The 23,428-nt window shown below is 26.9% G+C and overlaps 1 protein-coding gene and 1 long non-coding RNA gene across 2 annotated transcripts; one reads left to right on the top strand and one right to left on the bottom strand.

Annotated features, from left to right (window-relative positions):
- The first annotated feature begins 5,840 nt into the window (after nucleotides 1-5,840).
- LOC135927307 (uncharacterized) lies at nucleotides 5,841-6,582 on the top strand. The gene is made up of 4 exons (XR_010572034.1): nucleotides 5,841-5,914; nucleotides 5,957-6,095; nucleotides 6,139-6,391; nucleotides 6,452-6,582. It is a non-coding gene; the product is annotated as an uncharacterized LOC135927307 (long non-coding RNA).
- Nucleotides 6,583-9,327: 2,745 nt separating this feature from the next.
- LOC135925796 (large ribosomal subunit protein uL24-like) lies at nucleotides 9,328-9,980 on the bottom strand. Its single transcript, XM_065461287.1, has 3 exons — nucleotides 9,766-9,980; nucleotides 9,580-9,720; nucleotides 9,328-9,538 (listed from the first exon to the last, which is right to left on the bottom strand). The coding sequence occupies exons 1-3, from the start codon at nucleotides 9,931-9,933 to the stop codon at nucleotides 9,404-9,406; spliced, it is 444 nt and encodes a 147-aa protein (XP_065317359.1). The 5' UTR covers nucleotides 9,934-9,980; the 3' UTR covers nucleotides 9,328-9,403.
- Between the last annotated feature and the right edge of the window lie 13,448 nt (nucleotides 9,981-23,428).

Genomic DNA, 23,428 nt, shown 5'->3' with positions numbered 1-23,428 from the left:
GATAGGCTTGATAAGTCCCCACAAAATTTTTTTTTATTGTCCCCAACTACTAGAAATATACTTCTAATATTGACTCCTCTACAGAGTATATTAATGATTGTTTAATATCAACAATAGTTTATTTATATTTGTGACTGATTTCTTTATTTGTCTAGGCTAGCCCAAACTTAATCCCTCACATTATTACAAAACATGATGTGAGCAAAGAAAAAATTGGCGATTCAACAAACGCCTTACCCGTTCTAGAGTTACTGGTGGCCAAGATAATAAGGAACTGTAAACTACTCTGGAGGTTTATTTTGTTTTTTATCTAATGTTTTATATTTTATGTTTATTTTATATTCACCCAGTTGCCTCCAAATTATATTTCTATCACCACTACCACAATCCCTATGCCACCTCTGCCTAATTTTTAACAAATATAAGCATTTAATTCCACTATCATTCACCTCACTAGGAGTTAATATAGATAATACTTTATCCGATTCCCTGAGAAACTTTCATGAATATTTAGAGGGATGTTCAAACGTGAAGGCGCAGTGCGGTCAATTTCATTAACATTATTAATGGGAAAATATGCGGTAGTTTTGTCATGGCCTTTATAACAATACTTACCACCGTTTTATGGTTGAGTTGACAATGTCGTTCATGATTCTATTTTAGAGGGGGATACTAAGACTGACACTTTGGCTGAAATATCATTTTGCGTTCTTCTTTTACCAGTAGCCCAAGGCCTCAGCTTTATCAGCACGCAATGAGTGTTGTACATTGCTTTGGTAATCCGTCATTATTCATTACTTTCACCTACAACCTTAAATGGGATGATATTATACATTAATTATTTCCTCTTCTGCAGACCACTGCCCAGATTTATTTTGTCGCTTTTTCCATCAAAAATTAAAATGACATAAAGGATTTGCTCTTAATTTTATCAGACACACAAAATAATAATTAATCCTCATCATTTTTTTAAAAAATTACCTAAATTTATATGGCAAGAAAAACAAATTTCTTAAAAAATATATAAATAAATTGCATATAAGTTTCTTTAGTATTGAATGGCATTTTTGTAATTTAAATAGATAGCATTTTTTTGTACTTAACATAAAGAAATAGATAGCCCTTATCAAATTTTTTGATAAAAAGAGTTAACCCACTAATTGGTAAATCCGAGATTTCCCCTTCATGTGATGATAAATTATTAAGAAATTTAACTATCTTCCGGTTTGGGAAAAAGTTTTGAAAATTAATATGGGTTGGACTGGGCTTGTGAAATATTCCTCAAGATTAATATTTGCTTGCACCTGACTTGGGAATATCTTTTACAAATTATTATGGGCCGGGCTAGGAAAAAATTTTCAAAATTATTATGGGTTGAGTTAGGCTTGAGAAATTTTTTTAAATTATTTGGACGCTTGGAAATTTTTTCCAAATATTATAAGCTTGGACCTGGCTTGAAATTTTTTAATGTTAAATGTTAGTCTTATGTAATCAGTAATATATTTACAAAGAATTTTGATATTGGGTAAGAGCTCATTTAAATATATATTTACTCAAAAAATAGTTTCCACTCTTAGTCCTAATGGGTTGGACTCAATGACATTGGTTGGACTTGACCTAAATGGGGAGGGAGGGGGGTTAAAAATAATATAAATTGGATATAATTTTTAAATAAAAGGTAACATCTTTCTTAAAAAACGAATAAAATTCTCATTCTCCGTCATTTTTGACAGGCTATCTACTAGTATTTAAGAATTTTTCTGCCATACTTAAAACTTAAAATAAATTTTAAATTTTAATTTATATTGCAATACTTTTATATTTATCTTAATTTACCCAATCACTCAGATCCTAGTAAATACTCCGGATTAAAGGTTAATATTTCGCTTATTTATTTTCTCTCCATAAGTTTTTTTTTGTCGCTTTTACCTCCTTTGATCCTCCCAAATTTATTTTATAAAAGATTTAATTTTCTTAAGATATATAGTTTTTCTAACTGTATTTAGTCCTACATGAAACTCTTTATCTCAAAATATAGAGTCAACAATAAAATATCCCCCACCTTCAGAATAAAAAAAAGGTGTGAAACAAGGCTGTACTCTATCACCGTTACTGTTTAATATCATAATCAGTAAAATTATAAAAGAGGTCCTAGGATGCGCAAATCTAATAGAAATAAGCTCAAACACAACAAGATTTTAGAAAACAAAATAATATCTTATGCCGATGACATAGTCATCATATCGACTAGCTTCGAAGAAACGAAAGATATGCTATATTTATTAGGTACCCTGAGCCTAAGATGGGGTTAAAAATAAATTTCAAAAAACTTGTATTCTTTCTTCTCCAAACGCAACTCAAAATCTAAATTTCACAATCGATGGAAATGAAATCAAAATAGTTGACAAAATAAAATATCTAGGCGTCATGTTTGACAACACAGGAGGTTATAAAGAAGAGCTGAAAATAAGAATATAAAAAGCAAGAGGAGCCTTTTATAAATACATGAAAATATGGAAAACAAAAGAAATATCTGTACACATCAGACTAAGAATTTTTAATTCCACAGTTACTCTAATATTGCTATATGGAAGAGATCTATGGGAATTAAACAAAACGGTGAACAGAAAATTACAATCATTCATAAATGACTGCCTCCGAATCATTAACGAAATCTTCTACCCGAGAGTAATATCCAACAATTATCTATGGAAGATATCAAAACACACCCCAATTAACATTACCTTAAAAAACGGCGCATTCAATTCCTCGCCCAAATCATAAGGAACTCAGAACATAATCTAGTTCATGATGCAATTAAATGACTATACACTTATAAAAAAAAAAGAAGAATACACTAAATATAAATCCATATGGTACTATAAAACAATAAAAGATGTTATGGAACTTAACTTAAACATGAAGCATATCATCAAACTAAATAATTGCAAAAATTCTATCAAAAAACTTTTCCGTATTAAGGATAGATATCTGAAATGAATAATTTCTTAATATTTCTAAACCACTGTGTTGCCACTAGATCGGACAAACTATAACTCAATTGGTATGTACTTTATATTTTAAATATTGTTTGAAACAATATATGCTTGAACAATTTTCTTAAACTTAAAATCAGCCACAACCCACCCTTAAAGTAATTAACTTACGCAGCAGTTCTTGGGCATAGGCTCTTTATCTCTGCCCCGCTCTTTCTCTTGGAGCCTATGGACGCCTAAGTGCGTACAAGTACGTGCGGCTTACCCACAAACGTGTAGAGGGCTCCTCACATTTTTTTACTTTCGTACTCAAATTAATTTCGTTTTTTCCAATTAGATGGAAGTGAGGAATACAGAGCGTAGCTCTGTTGTTTACTCAACGGTTAGAGGGCATATGCGCTATATTTCACGTATCACGTATTTGTATAGTTAAATAATTTGAATAGTTATTTTATCGAACTTTGATTATCATGTATGGTATAGTAATTTAATATTAAGTATGTATTTGAATATTTAATTAAATTATTTTAATAAATTCTTAGGCTTGTTCATCATTTTATTTCACCAAATGTTATTTTGCAAGAGATTTTCATTTTAATGTGAATGTGCGAATTGTGGCCAATCAATACATGACCAGTCAATACTCACCTCTCTATACGCGCCTATACCTAAAACGAATTATTTGTTATTCGATATTCGACTCGATTCGTATTTTACGAATACATATAACACAATTATTCGATTCGAAAATTCGAATATGGAAAATACATTATTCATCGAATAATTTTTTACCTATTATTCCATCGAATTATTCGAGATTATTCGATTAAAATAATAATAATGAAAAATAATCATATATTATTAGTAGGAATTATTTGCAATTATTCCTATTTAATAAAATTTCCTAGTGGAATAATGAAGAAACATTTTATATTTCTTAAATTGTTGTTAACGGCTGTTTTTATTCGAATACCTTCATAATATAAAATTAACTTCCGAAAATTGTTTTATGATGGACGAAGAAAGTATGTTTTTTTATATGCAATTTTTAACACATGTACAATTATAATAAACTAGTAGCCATCCCGTCAAGAATGACGGGCGAACCAGATATTTCTCCGTCGTTTGATGATGGAGAAATCATAAATTTTACTTTTTGCAAAAACTTTTTGTTTAAAAAATATGATATGAATATTTTATTCATTTTACGACATTATTTATAAAAATACTATATATATATATATATATCTGCTTTTATATTATCTTACCAATAAAAATAGTTTGTCTTTTATCCATAGTAAAATTTTACGAAGTAAATTTAATATTCTATCTTTTTTTATTTATGGTTAAATAAAATTTTAGAAATTGAATCGAATATTCGATGAATCGAATAATCATTTTATACGAATACAAATAATTATTCGATTTAAACGAATATATCAATTAATAGTTACGAAATTTCCATTGCCTATTTTTCTAGGTATAAGCGCCTTTATACGTTTATTAAATGAAGCTTTTTAAAGTCTAATTTTTTTTTGTGTGAATAAAGCTAAATGCCTAAGGATAATATTTATATAAAATATCAGTAATCTAAATTAATTTTTTCACCAAACAAAAAAAATGTGTAACGTGATTTTTCCAGAAAAAGGTACTAAAAACAGTTTATTTGAAAGTCTGCATTGGGAAGGGGTTTTTTTAACCGCCCGTAGCCCATTATTTATAAAAATTTTTTAACCCAAGCCCGCTTATAAAATTTAATTATGGTCATTATTTCATTTTTTTTAAGCATCTAATAAAAAAAATATTTCAGCATTACACCTCTACAAAAAGTTTATAATTTAGGAAATTAATATAGGTATAAAAAATAATCGATGTAAATTATGGACAATTTATTTGATCAAAATTGAATATTTATAAAAAAAAAAATATAAATGTAAAATTAATATTATTTGTAATTATAATGAAAAAATAATAATGAATCGACATTTTCTGGATTCAGACACGTTCTTCTTTGTTCTAAAAAATCTTCCAGCAATGCTAATTCCACGTTCGGAAGAAGCACCAGAAAAGTTTCATTACATTCCCATAAAAGGAAATTTTTGATAGACAAGAATGTTTATTTATTCTCAGGAAAAAGTTTTATCGTTGTTTATTACATAATATAGTTAGGTAAATGTTCTTCACTTAAAAAAAAAAAACGATTGGTACAATAAAAAAAAAAGAAATATTGTTATAGATCATTTAAACTTATTTTTTTTAGTTTGTTTTTGAACAAAAATTTTAAATTTCCTTAACCCCCCCCCCCCCCATTGTTTAAATTTCTTAACCCACCCGCTTGCTCATTCTCGAAATTTTTTTTACCCGCCCACTTAGGGTGCATTCACAGTAGAGAGCGACAGCGACACGACAAAATAAATATGTGTAAATACCAATGATTATTCATAGTGAGCTTTTGCGACCCGTCAAGACAATCCCGCCAAATTTGTCGCATTAAACCAATGACATATAATAATACCTAGACTGACGATTCATTCATTAAAATGCATTTTTAAGCGTCGTTAAAAGCAAATCAGCTGGACCCGCCATTTTGGTAACCTTTATAATAATTATTTTCATGTTAAAAACTAATATTAAATTGATAACTTACTTTCTTATTATCTCGATGATCAGGCAATTCTTTAATAAAGTTTGCATCAGATATAATATAAAATTAGGCTCTCGTTTAAAATTTTAATATTTATTACAGTAACCAAGATGGCGTCTTTAGCTGATTTGTATTGATGTACACTTTTAATGAATGAATCGTCAGTCTAGGTATTATTATATGTCATTGTTTTAAACATAAAAATCACATTACAAAACATTTTGTTATTTTCAAAGCGACAAACTATAATATGGCCGAAATACAAAATTTGCAAGTAAATTTTTGATTATAAAAATATCATATATATATTTTTTAGGATATAAATAAAGAAGAGTTGATCAACTCTGTTAGATTTTACCCTTGTCTTTATGACAAAAGATCAATTGGGTATAAAAATACCCAGAAAAATAATTCCATACGGAAATCCATAGCAGCAGAAAATAGTATTGAGACAGGTAATTAAAGATTATATTAATTTAAAATATTTTTCTTTTACAGTATAGATAACTAAATCTACATAAAAGAATCTAAGAGATTCTTTTTTGAGGGAACATAAAAAGTGGGTCAGGGGCTGATAACAGTCCCACCTGGAAATTTTATAATAATTTAACTTTTTTGATTCCCACTATAGAATCTGGGAAACAATACACCAACCTGAAAAAAATAAAACCTCTTATACCTAATATTGGTGAAGCAAACATTGCTAGAGCAATGTTTGAACAGATGAGTGGAAATTTCCAATATGAAGATGGTAAATATACTAATTTTTGTTAAAATTTTTATTATATAGCTGTTGAAATTGAATGTGTAGAGATTAGTCAGAGTCAATCTACAGATGTTAGGAATGATGGTGATTATATTTTATATAAATAATATTATATATTTAGCAACACCATCAACTAGTGAATCTTATGTACCTGGCAAAAAGTTAATTAAAAAGAGAGATATTGATCAAGGTAATTTGCATTTGTAAATATATTATTTTAAACTAGATTTATTTTAGCAAGTTCTTGAAATTGAAAGAATAAAAGAAAGCAGAAAATCAACAAATTCTTGGATCAATGTGATGCTTGAGCAGACCCTTAATAAAATTTAATCTCACAATATACTTTTTTAATAATTATCATAAACTCTTGGATCAATGTTTTGCTGCATATTTATTATATTAATAAAATTTAATCTCACAATATACTTTCTTTTTAATAATTATCATAAACTCTTGGATCAATGTTTTGCTGCATATTTATTATATTAATAAAATTATCTCACAATATACTTTCTTTTAAATAATTATCATAAACTCTTGGATCAATGTTTTGCTGCATATTTATTATATTAATAAAATTTAATTTCACAAGATATTTTCTTTTTATTAAATAAATAATTACAAATCATAAAAATAGTTTTTTTAAATATATTTGATAGGTTATTTTTTCTGCGTCTTTTCATTGCTCGATATAAGAGGATTAATTTTAAAGTTGTAATTTGTGTATATTTTTTAATATTATAAATTAAAATTCCAGCTTCAGGAAATAAAAGAATAGGAAGAAAAAAATATGAATTTTTTTGGAATCAAGACAACTTGTATTTTATTGATGTGATCATAAAGGTCTGGCTTGTTAATAATTTCTGCACAAGTTGTTTAGTCTAGCCTAAAAATTTATTTCTCAGGCTTGTTCAGTTTTAGTATTTCAAAAAGTTTGCCCAATAAAACATGCTATAATTTTTTTTATATAATTTGTATGGTCTAGTTTGTAAAAATTGTATGAAAAATCAAGCCTGGGGCTTCTAAAGTTTTACAATTTTAAATATTATAATTCTTTGTAATGTAATACAAAATTTCCTTTTATTTTGGGTTTCACGTGTATAATTTATTAAATTTCCCTGAATACTTTGTTCAATTTATAATAGACATACGTGAAAAATATTTGAGAAATTTATCAAGTTGCTTAAAGGGAAACATAGTATTTAAAAAGATATTTATTTTATTAATCAATATATTTATTTAACAAAATATCCTTGTGTTGGTTGTCTGCATATCAAATTATTCCAGGAAAAATTTTATTCAAGAAAAAAAACAATGAATGAAATCATTATAATTGCCCCAGTTTTATAAGGGTGCTCTCAATTATAAAAAGAATAATTTAAATTATAAATAGAAATATAGAAGAATCACAACATTACTGACAAAAAAGAGACAAATTAATAGGGGAAATGTGCCATAAATAGCTATGTGTGAAGACTGGCCAGAACCCTTTAACTTTTTATCTATTAGACCAATTTCTCTCAAAATTAGTCAAAATGTGTATATTTATGATATGTACCTTAGAGGTTTGCATTGGGCGGTGTATTCGTCCGCCCATCTAAGGGTGCATTCACAGTAGAGAGCGACACGACATTAAGTGACAGAGCAGCTCATGTGTCGTAAGCGATATAGCATTCATAGTAGTAGGCAGCAAAGATATTATTATTTTTTTTAAATAATGGTGGTTTGACATCTCTCCCACAAGCCATTTAAAAGATTTGGGTCATTGATGGCAATAAGCCAGACCTAGATTTTTCTAAAAATTTGCCAGGTCATGGATTGGCTAGTAGAGATATTCGAATTGTGTACTGGCTCTAATTTAAAAAAAAATAATTTAGGTTTAGACCTAATATTTTTTAAAAAAAATTAGGGGCCAGGCTTAAATTTTTAAATATACCAATACTTTTAGTTTAATAAATTGAGACATTTTAAAATTCTTGCAAGAAATCTAAAATTAATATTGCTCAATTTAATTCAAATTTTTATAATTTTAACTAAAAGGTGAAGAATATCAAGTCAAGTTATGCTTCTAATTCAGAGACTTGAACTGGTTAAAAAAATTCAGCAGATTAAGTGGTAACTTACTCACACTTGTAAGTGTTAGTTCAATGCAAGATTTGTCCATTCAACATCAATATAGGTATTTTTTTTTATTAGTTAATCTGCTGAAATCCATTGAATATTTTTGTAGCCATCTAAATTATTGAACATGGCAAAATCATTGCCCTTTTTAGCTGTAGTAAATTGTACTAATATGAACACTAGTTTTATCTGTAAAATAGACAACAATATTCATTAAAAATCAAGGATTGGTGGTATTTTTTTTATTAGAATAGTCTTGTTTGGAAGTTTAACAATCAAAATAAAATTTTTTACTTTTATAAAATAGCAGAAATTTGATAATCTAAAATAAAAATTCACATCAATTTTATAGGAAATAAATAATCTCTCAGAATTATTAACTATTTCATGTAACATTTAATTGTCTTTTTCTACAAGACAAAAATTAATTTAAGATATTGCAAACTAAAGCAGGGTGCGTAGCAGGTCAATTAGCAAACCTTGATTGTTTTCTGAATATATCATTTAATAAAGTCATTCAAGAGTATTAATGACTTATTAAAAGAGTACATAAAGCAAAGCAAATCTAAAAACATAATAGGAATAATATTCTGAATCATAAAATATAAAGGTTGAAATAATTTTAAAACTTCAAAAAATGTTAAATTTATTTTAGTTATAATCATATATTTAATTAGGTCTCTGTTTAAGCTATATTCAGAGGGTAGATATTTTGTCATATTATTTGGTCATGGTAAATTTACATCATCAAATATGGAATAAAGTTATTGCAAATAAATTTTGATAAATAATCATGAATATTGTTTAATTACTTTATTAAGTTACATCTTGTATAATATATCATAAAAAATTATGTATATATATATATATAGTAATTTAATTTTCCATGGCATCTGCAGATATTGATGCTTCAGTATGCTTGCCCTTACTTTTATCCAGCTTCTTATATTGTGCTTTACGCTCTAAGATTCGTTTTCTATCTCTATCCATTTTTAATTTAACAATTACGACCTAATAACATATTTAATTTAGTATTTCTATATTATTTATACTTTAGAAGGATGAATACCAACAAAAACGGTTGCACCATTTGCCTTTTCTCTTTGAATTCTTTCAATATGTATAACAAATTTTTTTCTATAACATTGAACAACTTTTCCTATCGTTTGACTTTTAAAATGTCCTCTTACAACCTATATAAAAAAAATTACAAACAAATCTTATCATAATAAGCTAACTTGAACTTCATCGTCTTTTTTAATGGGTATACTTCTAACGCTATATTTTGTTCTTAATTCTTTGGATAGCGGGGAGCTCATTATTTTCCTTCTGATATGAGAAGGCGCGTTAAAATGCCTCCTTCTATTTTTTCTCCTTGAGATAGTAACGAATGGATTTCGCTTCATTTTTAGTTTAATGCGATATGAATTAAACGTATGATTGAAAAAAAATATTCAACTCGGATATATATATAGTGCCTAAAACATTTGTTTAAATAAATTACATTATTTATTATATATTTTAATTTATTTAAACAAAATCTTGAGAGAATCAGTATGATTGCAACAATTTTATATCCGTATATAGTAACAGTAGAATTCCCAATAATGCCTTGAATTCTGTTACATAAATTTCTTTAGTAGAACTTTCATAATGGACAGTATAGTTTTTACTTAAATTAAAAATCATTTTAAGAAATGATTTATCTCTAAATTAAGATTTTAGTTTTTCAAATTTTGATTTACAACTTTAATTGTAAATATATTTTTTAAATATTTCAAAAAAATATATATTAATTTAAATATCAAATATTAATATTCATCTTATATTTAGTATACATTGTTATAGTGTGTGTATGTTATAAGTTTTCTCAACTCAATAACAGGTAATTTTTTAAGATTTTTATATATTAACTTAAACTAATTTATGATTATATTTGTATCTCACTAAGAAAATCTATAAAGTTATCAAAACATTTTAATTAACATAAGAGCTAGTTAAACCATATGACGTGTAATACTTAAAATTAAGAATTTACCATACTACAACCTCATCCTTTAATAGATTTTTAATATGTAGACTTTATAAAATTATCAAAATAATGTATTAATTATTTTTATCCATTTTATTGTATATTTATAATTTAAAATATTTAATCATTCTATTTAGGCTAACATCTTTTTATAAGGTGATAAATTTGATGGATATAGCTATCTTAGATGCCTTAATAAAATAAATAATATTTAAATTTAATAAAATATTTTTATTAAGAATTATTAGTTAGATGGATGTCCGATTTGTGTATTATAATGTAGTCTAAATGTTGGAATGACTGAAGCTAGATTTTTTGCGAATTTTATCGGTGATGGATACACTAAATGTATCCCTAGATTATCTTCGAAAATGATGAAAAATTGCGTAGGTTGTAAGGAAAGTTTTATATGCTTTTTATACGAATAGTAATGATTATTTTTTTTTTATATTCGTACACACACTATATATATATTATCTAAAAATATAAATTAGAATACATATAATCAAAACGAAAAACAAAAAGTAATTATAGGTAAGGTTGTAAAAATCTATATATATAATAGCCGTATTCAAGAAATGAACGTTTTCCTATATTTATAACGTTAATATTTTTTTGTATCAACTTTCATATCTTCATAACGTTAATTTTTATTTTTTCTATCAACTTTCCTATCTTCTTAATGTTAAATAAATCGAGGGCTTTTATTATCTCGATAATGTTAAATTTTTTTTAATTTTTTTTTTCTTACTAGAAGATTCGAACTCACGCCTTAATTTCGAAGGCAACCGTTCTTACCGTTCAGCCCCTTTAAGCTTTATATTTTGTTATAAAAATCTTTATTTATATTTGATTTTTTAAAATTAACTAAAATTAATCAATATTTATTTTTTTTCATTGGATTATTAAGCTCTAATACTAAAACGTTTTACAAATTTAATAAGTATTTTAAATGGCAATAAAAATTTTTTTCAATAGTTATATTAAATACTTAATACGAATGTATTACATATCTATATGTGAAATTATAATAAATTTTAGTATATAATTAAAAATTATATTATTAAGAAAGCATTTTAGAAATTTAATAAATATTTTAAATGGCAATAAAACATCGTTATATTAAATACTTAATACAAATATATATCTTACAAATTATATTATTAAACAGATGCTACAAATTTAGTTCAAATACTTAATTTTCCTATACTTAAGTATTTTATTTATGTTTTTTGCTACGGTTTGGATCTTCATTAAATAAAACATTAATAGCCATTTTTGGGATTTTTACTGGTAACAAAATTGGGAACATCTCTTTTTTTGGCTATTTATCGTTTAGCGATTTAGAACCTATACCGGCACGCGGCGTTAATTCCGCGCTTATAGTATGTGGTTGAAAATTATTATAAATTTATTTTTCACATTTTTGTCTCTTTTTCCTATATTTCTACCTTCTTTTATTCATTCTTTGCTCATCTCTTTGCTCCCCTAAAACCCATCAATGCTGACTATCGGGAGCTCTGGTGTTATTAGTTATTATTATGCCCTTCGAGAAAGGCGGGTTATTTTTCCCAATATTTAAATCAGAAATTAAGAATATTTTATGAGGTATGATTTACAAATTTACCTCTTTTTCTATTAAATTTTAATATAATATAAGGTAAAATTTTAATATCCAATATTTAAGAACATTAATTGCCGTCAAACTTGACGGGCTATCAACTAGTTAGATTATAAAAAAGTAAAAATATAAATTTGAATATATAACAATTAATGTTAATTGCACATTAAATGAGATTAAGATTATTGGAAATTCATTTATAAAGTTTTAAAAAAATTTAAAAATACAAATTTTTAGGTGATGTAGACATTATTTCATTTGAAATAATATAAGCTTTTCAACAACAAATTTTATGTCATCTTTATTATAGCATATCAATTATATTTAAAATATATTAAATATTATGTTTTTTTATTATATAAATCAAATTTTATATATTAAATATTATGTTTTTTTATTATATAAATCAAATTTTATCCAAAATTTAAAATTATCTAAATAAATGAAATATAGAATATGAAGAAAAATTGGTCCATAAATTTCTAATATGTATAGAAGAACAGATATAATAGCACCCCATAATATAAATTTTAAAGTCATAAATAAATTACCGTTAGATGGCGTATTAAATTTAAAATTTTAATTAAAAATAATATCAATTATAAGAGCATCATTTTTTGATCTGGAAAAATTTATTTAGTACTTTCGTTTAATGTTTAAAAAATAAGTTAATTTATTTTTTTAAATCCTAAAAATCTAAAAAAAACAAAGACTAAACTAAATCATAAATTTTGATGCTAAGATTTTTGAAATCTTAGAAGTTATAACAACAACAAAAAAACTGCCATTTGTGTAAGTCACTATAGGAATAAATAGGAAATTGCTAAGATTTTTGGTATTCATTGATCTTTTTTGTTTGCTTCTGCTAGCGGATTGATATTGATGTTTGAGGGGAATGGAGAGACCCATGTGAAGTTCCATATTTAGTAATTTATCGAAGGCCGGAAGGTATAGTTATCATACCGTCAGGTCTTAAGCTATCTACATGGGCTCAAGATGATTCAGAATGAGGACCGCTCTTAAGCCTCGATTTATTACATGGTTAATCACTGTGTGGCGTTAATGTCGCCAACCGTGCCTTACATATCGAGATAAAATTTTTCAAAAAATAAGTAGATAATTTTATGCGAAATTCAAACTAGACACATTTAAAAAAAAATAATTAAACATAACATTTGAATTTATTAAAATAAAATTATCTCTATTTTTTTTATAGTAAAAGATTGTATAGACAAGATAAAAATTTTATTTAAAAAAAATTAATAAACGAACTTTATTTTTGCAATATATAAAAATTGAATAATAATTTTATGTGAATATATTAAATAACGTTTAAAAAATAAAATATTTTTAAAGATTAAATATAAAAAATTCTTAGTTTTTGGAATTATATAATAATAATATATATTGTATTTTTTTTCGAGATTCAAAATATTGGAATTAATATGTTTAAGTAAATTATTAAGATATTTATATAATTTCTTGCATGATATATTATAATTTTTGTTTTAATCATAAGTTCGGCCTTTAATGTTGTTTGGTGGGCAAACCAAATTTTCAATTTCTCTCATCTTAACAAATTACTGAGTAAATTTTTTCCAATACAAAAATAAATAAATAGAAGCTATTTAGTTAATAGAAGCCTAATCCATACTAATTATAATTTTAATAACAAAAAATGTATATATTATACATAAATTTCATTCCCATTAATGATAAAATATAGTCTTAAATTAATGGCATTTAGGACGACGAGTACCTTGCAAAAATTTTACTATCCAAAATTGCAAATGAGAGATAGAAACAAACTAATTTTGAATTACAAAATTTTATAACAAAATTTTCCTGGATTATATTCATAATTATAATAGACAAATATAATTAATATCTATTTATAAATCGAAAAAAAAGTTTAATTAGTAAAATGTTAACTGTTATTGATGACAATGGCTAAATCGGACATTTTGAATATCATTTTTACCTTATTTTTTTTTTAAAATACATTGGCAAAGTTTTAAAAATGACAAAGATGACAATTGTCACCCATATGCACCCTTAAAACTTACTTTATTATTGAATTTACACTATAAAATATTCATTTTTTTTCTTCTTAAAACAACATTAAAAAGGATTTAAAATGTCGATTATGACGATTGTCACCTCTTTGAATTATAACAAAAAATATCGAAAATATTCATTATTACCTATTTTCGCTTAATTAAAACTTATAAAGTTTTGTAATGACGATTATGACAATTGTCACCCTTCTGAATTACACTATAACTAAAAACAAAATTGATAATATCCATTTATACATAATTTCATTAAAAAAATACATTAAAAAAGTTTTGAATTGACGAATATGACAATATTGTAACCATTTTGAATCACATTATTTATATTTACATTAAAAACAGAGCTTTAACCAGTCAAACTTAGCATAAGCTCAGTCTTAGCCAATGAAAATAAGCTAAAGCTTAGCCAATCAAAATCGGCCTAAGCTTAGCCTTTTTGCCCAAATAAATCGGCTAAGGCTTCTTAGCCAAATTAAATGGACAATGGCTGTGGTGGGCGTATGGCGTAATATTTGCTCTTTGTACTAATAAAAAAAAAATAATATTACGATAAGCAATCCGATATTGATATTGATATTACGGAGACTTGCAGAAGTACCGTGTTCAAGGCCCGGCCCGGATTTTTTTATAAAAAAAAAATTAGTTCGGTAAAATAAGATTTTAGAAATTTAAAATTATAACGCGCTCAAAAAAATGCGATGTTAAATCACCTAACTTTGACCAACTCCAATATGGCGGGGTCAAGATTATCCCCTAAATAATTGATTTAAACATCAAAGTTTAGACTAAACTTAATGAGTGGAGACTGTTAAAAAAACTCCTGACGGCTAACATATAATCAAGTAATAATAAACTTAAATATTTTATAATTTATATAAAAGATTAAAAAATAATTTACATTTCCAAATTTTTGTATTTAAATAATAAAATAAAATAGTGAACAAAACTATAATGTAAAGATTATAAGATCACAAAATGTATAAATAAACAATCAAAATCATATCCGATGCCGTTTAAAATAGAAAAATCTTCTTTGGATATTGTTTTGGGAGGTACAGTGTCGGCCGGTATATCATAAAGACCGCTAATATTTTCCATAATTTTTAATGTATCACTGCCCTATGATCACCAATTCCTAAATTCCTCAAGTTAGAGAGTCTGGTTTGTCCCTAGTCACACTCTCCGTACTTTCTGAAATATAAAGTTGAGGGTGCGTAAGTAGAGTGCAGATAGACCTATTATGGAGCCCGAAGAAAGCAGGGATATCTCTGAGGTCTTCAAAAACCGCTTCTTTTGTTCCATAGCACATAATAAAGTTTATTACAAAATATTCTATTCATTGTTATTCATATAGTTTACCATGATAGACCATGGGTTGGAAGAAAACTCCCCTCCCTTAACTCAATTCCGTGATATTTTGCCAAACATGATACTTATAGTAAATGGATAATGTTAATAAATCCCTTAAGATTATGATCATCATAAATATTATTCAAATTTTTTGCCGATTACTTTGCCCGGATGCCTAAAAACCCCTTAAATTTTATATATGTAATCCTTCTAAGGCCTCCATTGGATTTTTTGAATCACGAATCCAAATATAATAAGGGATACCTCTATATAATTTTTTTGATGCAACCTTTTTCATAATAATATCTTTTTATTTTTGGCTGTAAATTATTTTTATGATATTTTTGGGTATCTTACATATTCTACGCTTATTGACATTTTTTTTTAATCATTATTGGTATATTATTATAAAAGAAAGAAAGAAAGAAAGGTAGACGCTAGAATGATAATAAAGTCATAGCCCCAGTGTGGGGAGAGGAGGAGGCTTGGAGAGGTTCCCCTCCTTGGAAATTTCCATGTTCCCGAAAATATCCCTTATATGAATGACTCTTCTTTACCATTTCTTTTCTTTCTTTTCTTTCCTTTTTCTTTCTTTTCTTTCTTTTCTTTTCTTTCTTTCTTTAGAGTGTAAATTTAACTAAGTTAAATCTAAAGGACTTAACAATTAAAATTTAATGGAAAAACTATCTACTCGCAAATCTCTCCCTCCCCCCTCCCCCCCCCCCCCCATCCCCCAACACCGTTTAGCAAAATCCTGACTTCATCCATGGTATAAAAATAACAAAACTAAATATAAGACAAAGATTAGAGTTCACTTCACCTTTATCATCAATCTCCCGCCCGCATTCTCCTAAGTAATCCATAATGCTACTCCCCTGTTTTTTTAAATCTTTTAATTAAAGTCTCCTTCTACTACATCTGTTTTTTGGATAAAGATGACAAGGTGTTAAATACTTTTTGGTGATGTTTAGAATTCAATTAGTAAATCCCTATTTTTTGACGTGCTATCTTCATTCTTATAATGCTAACCAATATTTTTTTTTCCCATTTGGGAACACTCAAGATATCAACTATATAAATAATTTGTGAAAGAAATTATTGTTTAATAACATTGTCTATTTTTTTTTTCTAATGAAATTTACAACCAAAAAAAAAATATATATATATATAAAAAACAAAATTTGAAAAAAAAAAACAAAATTTGAAAAAAAAACATTATATAAAAAACAAATTACGATTATAGAAATATAGCCGCATATATATATATATTTAAAAAAAAAACAATTAAATTAGATAATAACATAGATGAGGCCGACTTACTTGCATGGATACGTAAATAGTGATGCTATTACTTTGATAAATAGCCATCGTAATGGCTTATTTACTGAAATTGGCTTATTTTGTTCCCTAAATATTTGTTTTATATATATATATAATTTCTGATTTATATTTTTTTATAACTAACTGATACCTAAGCAAAAAGAACTATATATCTTATATAAGACTAAACCAATCCCCTTCACCCATTCCTTATCTTTATTATCATTTCGGTAAAAAAAAAGGATAATATTTTAATAAATTTTTTAATCCAACCTATATTATCCATTCTCAGACTAATCCTAAACCACCCCCCCCCCCTTAGCTCATATCTAGTTTTTAATTTAGTTGGCAATTTAAGTATTTTGACCCATAGAAATATAGTTATCATGAATTTTTTCGGTTCCTAAAGAAGGGAACAATAGTTAAATGTTTAATTTGTTTGTTCCGCCTATGGAATAGAAATTCCCATAATCTGGCAACTAGATAGGTTTAGATGGTATTTGACACGTTTAAACTTTGTCGGGGTATCAATTGTGACTAAATTTATTTTATAAAAAATTTAATAAAAACTGATATAATTAAAAAATTGATTTAAAACAAGGCCAAAACTGACCAAATTTTTTTTATAAATTTTTATTTGACAAATATAAATTAAGAACATTTGCTAACCAACAGGGGTTCAAAACAGTTAACATCATGTATTCTACGTTTATATATATATGCATTTCTATCACTAATTAAATAATCTATATTATCCTCATTAGCGATTCTTACAATGTTGCGATTTCCATCAAATTTTTTAAAAATATTATTAAAAAAATTTTTTTTTGTTTTATTAAATATAAAAATAAAATTTTTCACAAATTAATGATATTGTTTTAAGGAGAGGAAAATTTAGTTTAGAGAAGGTTGTGTTTTAATACTTCCATAAGCTTAAATGCATAAAAATTAAAGGAGATATTAAAAAAAAAATTTTTCAAGATTGTTTATTAGTGTCTACTTTATGTTTTGTACAGGCAGGATAGATGCATTTTTATTATTTTCAATGAAATATCAATTAAGGATATATGTACATATAGTATATAAATATTCATTTGTTAATATACGTTTTCTTTCTTTCTTTCTTTCTTTCTTTCTTTCTTTCTTTCTTTCTTTCTTTCTTTCTTTCTAGATTAAATAATTTATTTACTATCTTCTTTGTGTTTAAAAGTATTGATCCATTAATAAAATCATTAAATAAACCCCAACTATAAGCTCAAACTATGGAATTCTTAAAGGGAGAAAGCTGACATTTTTTCTCGCGAATTTGATTGGAGGAATTAAGAGCGCCTTTTTTTCGTAAATTTGATTGGTGGATACTAATCCAATTATTATCAGCTTTTAGCCGGAATTTTTTTTTTATATTATATTATTTAATGACAAATTGTATTCATTTTTTTTTGCGTGTGAGAGATTGAGGGTGCGTAATGTAGGATATAGTTTTTAGTGTTGCTTAAACCCAGAGTTGTTAAAGGATCTAAATACAAGATACAAGTATCTAGATCCGGTATCTAGATATAAAAATGTAGTATCTGTATATATATCTAGATAGATTTTTGATTAAAATATCGGTATCTATATATTTTTTAGACGATGTGTCTGTATCTAGATCCATTTAAAAAGTATCTTAACAACTCTGCTTAAACCATCTAACTTTGGCCAGTTCTCAAAGGGCTTACCCCAGTTTTTAATATCAATAAGTTGTGGCTAAACTTAGACATTTAAGGTCAATTTATTAAGGAGATAATGTTGACCACGCCATATTGGAGTTGGTCAAAGATGGGTTTTATTACTTTAAAAAGGCTTCTCATATATCTTTTTCCTTCAAATTTTTCCTTAACATCCTTAGATTAAAAATGAGGAGTAACCTGGAGGTTATTCTACAACGTTTTCGAATGACAACCCGCCTATCACGTAATCACGTAAAATGTTAAATTTCTAAAAAAAGGGTTCTTCACATTTCCTCTACGGCTACGCCTATATGAACCTAAATAAAAAATTATTTTAAAAAAACGACTTCCAAAGCAGAATTTAATCTCCTTGCTGAACATGTTGAAATGTCTACACAAAAATTTACTAACCATAATTAATCTGGTATTGTCCAATCAAAATAAATCTAGTTTCTCAAATTAGATTCGAAATACATATGGCAGCCTTCAAAAAATAATTGACGAGGGCTACTAGGGGGCAAAAAAAATTAACTTAAAATCAATCAATCAATTAATCCAAAAATTCTGGAAATAAAGTTAGAACTCACAATGTTGAAGAAGCTATAAAATGAATAACGCCAGTACAAAGAGAAATATTAGCATTAAATTGAAAACCGATATTAGTTTAATTTCGTTTGAAATTTTAATCCATTGTTTAAAAATATATTACTTCTCTTCTCTTCTCTTCTCTTCTCTTCTCTTCTCTTCTCTTCTCTTCTCTTCTCTTCTCTTCTCTTCTCTTCTCTTCTCTTCTCTTCTCTTCTCTTCTCTTCTCTTCTCTTCTCTTCTCTTCTCTTCTCTTCTCTTCTCTTCTCTTTCTCTTTCTCTTTCTCTTCTTTTCTCCTCTCTTTAATTTATTTTATAAATTATTTTATTTGGTGAACATTAATATAAAACAGTTTTTTAATTAATTATGAAGGCATTTTTTTCGAAATAATATTTTTTTTTTAGAAATAATTGATCAAATATTTTATAATAAATTTTTGTCATGATAAATATGTTATTAATCATCCGATAATAATTGCTAATAAAATCTTTAAAAAAATATATATATTTAACTATATCATTTATATATAAATAATTATTAATTTTATATTTCCTTCCTTACTTATGTGTTTATACCAATATTAAATTTTTAGTATATAATTACGGAATAAAATTAATTTCTTCCTTCTAATATATATTTCGAGAGGTTATTAATCTTTAGATGGTGCCCTCGTGATATTCAGAGATTGATTTGGATTCCTACTAATTGCACATAAAATTTGGGATTTTAAACACAAGCAATAAAAAAATGATTTAGGAATGAATAAAATCAATAAAATCTGGTTATTAGCCGCCACTCCTGCGTCTACTTTGTATTAGAAAGTTAATAACTTGGTCCTAAACATGAATAGAGGCCTAGGGTTAGGACCAAAAGATAGGACATGAGTGTCTCGATTTTCGAACGGCAGTGTCACAGTTCGGTTTTGCAATTGATGATCATTCTGGCCGGTTATAACCGATTTTGGCTCCCGCTCTTTTGGCCTTCGCTACGAAAAGAGTTTAAATTTAGAAAAAATTAAACGATTTTTCCAACTTAAAATATTGTAAATATTGTGCAATATATCAGATAAATTTCCCCCACAAAATAATTATCCAAAATAAAATAAATATTTAAATCAATAGTTCTCAAAATGAACCCTTACCGTAAGTAAGATCAAAATATAAAAATATGATATAATAAATGCAAAAACATATTTTCCGAAATATAATTAAAATCCTTTAAAATATTAAAATTTTATTGCAATTTTATGATTTAATTTTTTTTTTTAAATATATAATGTTCTTAGATAAAATTATTTTCAACTTATCATAATTAATTTTTTTTTTACAGCCTCCTAAAAACATATTTTACATATTACATGTCGTATAATACATAACAGTATATAATGAAATAACAGTAAATAACGAGTTATCGAATATTATGAAATGAGGAAAATTCCCAATATATTTTAAAAGTATTATACTTATCAAAGTTTTGGAGATATGTATTTAGGAAATAGAAGAGTATAGAGCGTGTTGCCAAGAACAAGGCCAGACTAAGGTTCTGGCAACCAATAAGTGCGCAAACACGCGCGCTGCAATCAATGTCGTTTGAGCGGCAGCATAGCCTTGGAGGTACTAGGCATCCTTATACCACTAAACCTAATCCATTACACGGATTATCCAGAGTATTTGCATCAGACTACGCGACCATGGTCGGTGAAGAGGAGGCCCCTCCCATCGATTTACTTGAAAACCTACCCCAAGCGGTCATAGCCATAACAGCGTTGATGAAACCCTTCTTCATCTTCGCCAAGGGACCAATATTTTTCACTGGACAAGGTTAGGAAAGATCTTAGAAATATGGGTCAGGGTTAATGTATGTTCCTAAAAATTGGCGCAATTCTTATTCTGGATCATGAACTAACTAATAATTTAGGCTAGTCTTTTGATGATCTATCGGAAATCATTTTATATTTAAAAAAACAGACTAATAGAAAATTGATTATAATGTTAATAAAATATTTATTTAAAATATTAAACTTGGATTTAAAGGTAAATAAGTACAATCTTATTTTGAAAATCAAATGTATAAATAAAACAAAAAAATAAATAAAATAATGATTGGTTGTTGGAGGGTAGGTAATGTTGTTTAAAACGACTCTATTTCTTTTTTAAAAAAAACGGCTAATCCAACATTTTAGCCAAGAAATACCTGAAGATTTTGCTAAAAGATGGCAGCAGAAAAGGTTTGAACATCTATTAACGAAATCTCGAGGCTTGAATTTATGTCTAAAATAGTTGGTCAGCCGTTTTTTAAAATAACCGGACCGTTTAACGACACTCTTTGGGAGGTTGAAAAAAAATATGTTATACTTAAGCCGTCGCCTGCCAATCAGAAGAAAAATGATACCATCTGTACATGTGAGTAGGAACAGGGACAGTGTTTTGAACAAGACCCTCGAGATAAAAGTTGCGGACTTGAAAAATTAGCAAGTGAAAAAAAAAACATTTTCAAGACTAATAGTGCGCAGGCGCACAAATTGAAGCTTTTCAAACGCTGCGTTTGCAAACGCAACATTTTAAATAAGTTCTTTAAAAAAAAGGATTTGTCTTTTGAAAATTATATTATCGTCTGCGTTTTTTAATTTCTTTAATTTCTAAATATTCCTTTTTTAGGATATAAGTAAGTTGTTTGTTTATATCACATTTTATATAATATTACCAGAGTTGTTAAAAGATACTTTTAAATGGATCTAGATACAGATACAACGTCTAAAATGATATCTAGATACAGATTATTTAATCAAAAATCTATCTAGATACAGATACAGATACCACATTTTTATATTTAGATACAGGGTCTAGATACTTGTATCTAGATCCTTTAACAACTCTGAATATTACACAGCGAATAATAATAAAAAGTAATTGAAAAAGCAAACCTATTCCCGTTTTTAAATGGCTGCTAACGCCAAACTCTAATTTTACCGATTTGAACGAGGTCATGTGAAATGCATTATTTGCGCTTGAAATGCGCACTATAAGACATAGGAATATGCTATAGAAAATAAACACATTCTACCAAAAGAAAGATAGTGACAGACAATAATCAAAATTAGATTATTCAATAGATAAGGTGAATCTAGAGTTTACGCTTGACAAAAAATTTCCAAGCAACATTCGGGCCTTTTAAAATGAATCTTTTAATGGGAAGATTATCCGTAGAAGTAAATATTTATGCAGCGATTTATATAATTCTGTTATTTTTTTTTTCTAAATTTTAATTTCCTAATTAAAATAGTGGCTTTAATTATATATTTACAAACTTTTATTATACATTTTTTTAACAAATTTATTTGAACAAATAATTAAACCTAAAAATTTGCATTCTAAAAAAAAAATACGTAGACAATTTATTTACAAGCGAACATTTTCTAAATCATCTCTGCATAAAATATAATCTATTCTTTGGGTCATGTATCTTGGCGGAGATGAGTTTCTCCAAGTCTATGAAAACTAAGGTAGGAACACTTAATGTTATGAAAGGTGATAACTTAGGAAAAGATATAGTTACCGTTAATGTTAATGCAAAAGCCCCCCTCCCGCCATTATTGTCTTATCAAATTCTTTAGTAAAAAATATGAGAAATTAGATGTTAAAGGAAACAATATGAACATTTAATAATAGGAAATTTATACCCTTTCTTACTAAGCGTCTAATGTCTAATACATTCTTTTCCTGTATATGACTTTTATGTATTCCAACACTTCACACTCTTGAGCTTACCACCCTCTCTTCCTTATTAACTGTAGTATACTACAATCGTTATTGTGGGCACCGAACTTTGGCACAATCCACAGGTATTTCTCGCTTCGTTTCGCAAAAGATTATTGTACACTTTCCTGCTCCTTTGTCGCTGTCATTTCCGTTTACCAGAAACCTTTTTGCGTCTGTATCAAACTCTTTATAAACTCTTGGGATAGGTTTCTCTTCCTCCTTCATTTCCGGTTGATCTAACGTCTTATCCAAATTCCTATCCTATTTTCGCCTTGGAGTCACGATCTCGATCTCCTGATTTTGCTAAAATTTTAATCTTGTAGTTATTATTAGCATCTTTACTCAAACCCTTGCTCTATTCGACCAGCATCGCAAAACCTAACGATTCCACTTCCCCTTTCATTTACCTCCCTAGCTAGAATGACGAGGCTTATAGTTTGATTGTCAGAG

Source organism: Gordionus sp. m RMFG-2023, chromosome 3 (assembly GCF_954871325.1).
Source record: "Gordionus sp. m RMFG-2023 chromosome 3, tfGorSpeb1-WG-v2, whole genome shotgun sequence".
NCBI classification, from domain to species: Eukaryota; Metazoa; Nematomorpha; class Gordioida; order Chordodea; family Parachordodidae; genus Gordionus; species Gordionus sp. m RMFG-2023.
The sequence above is the reverse complement of the archived record's forward strand: the minus strand, read 5'-3'. Positions and strand labels throughout refer to the sequence as shown.

Coding starts and splice junctions, on each gene's coding strand:
- LOC135925796 (XM_065461287.1), bottom strand. CDS start 9,933: ATGAAGCGAAATCCATTCGTTACTATCTCAAGGAGAAAAAATAGAAGG. Junction 9,721..9,765: donor AAAAAGACGATGAAGTTCAA/GTTAGCTTATTA, acceptor TTTTTTATATAG/GTTGTAAGAGGACATTTTAA. Junction 9,539..9,579: donor TTGGTATTCATCCTTCTAAA/GTATAAATAATA, acceptor ATATGTTATTAG/GTCGTAATTGTTAAATTAAA.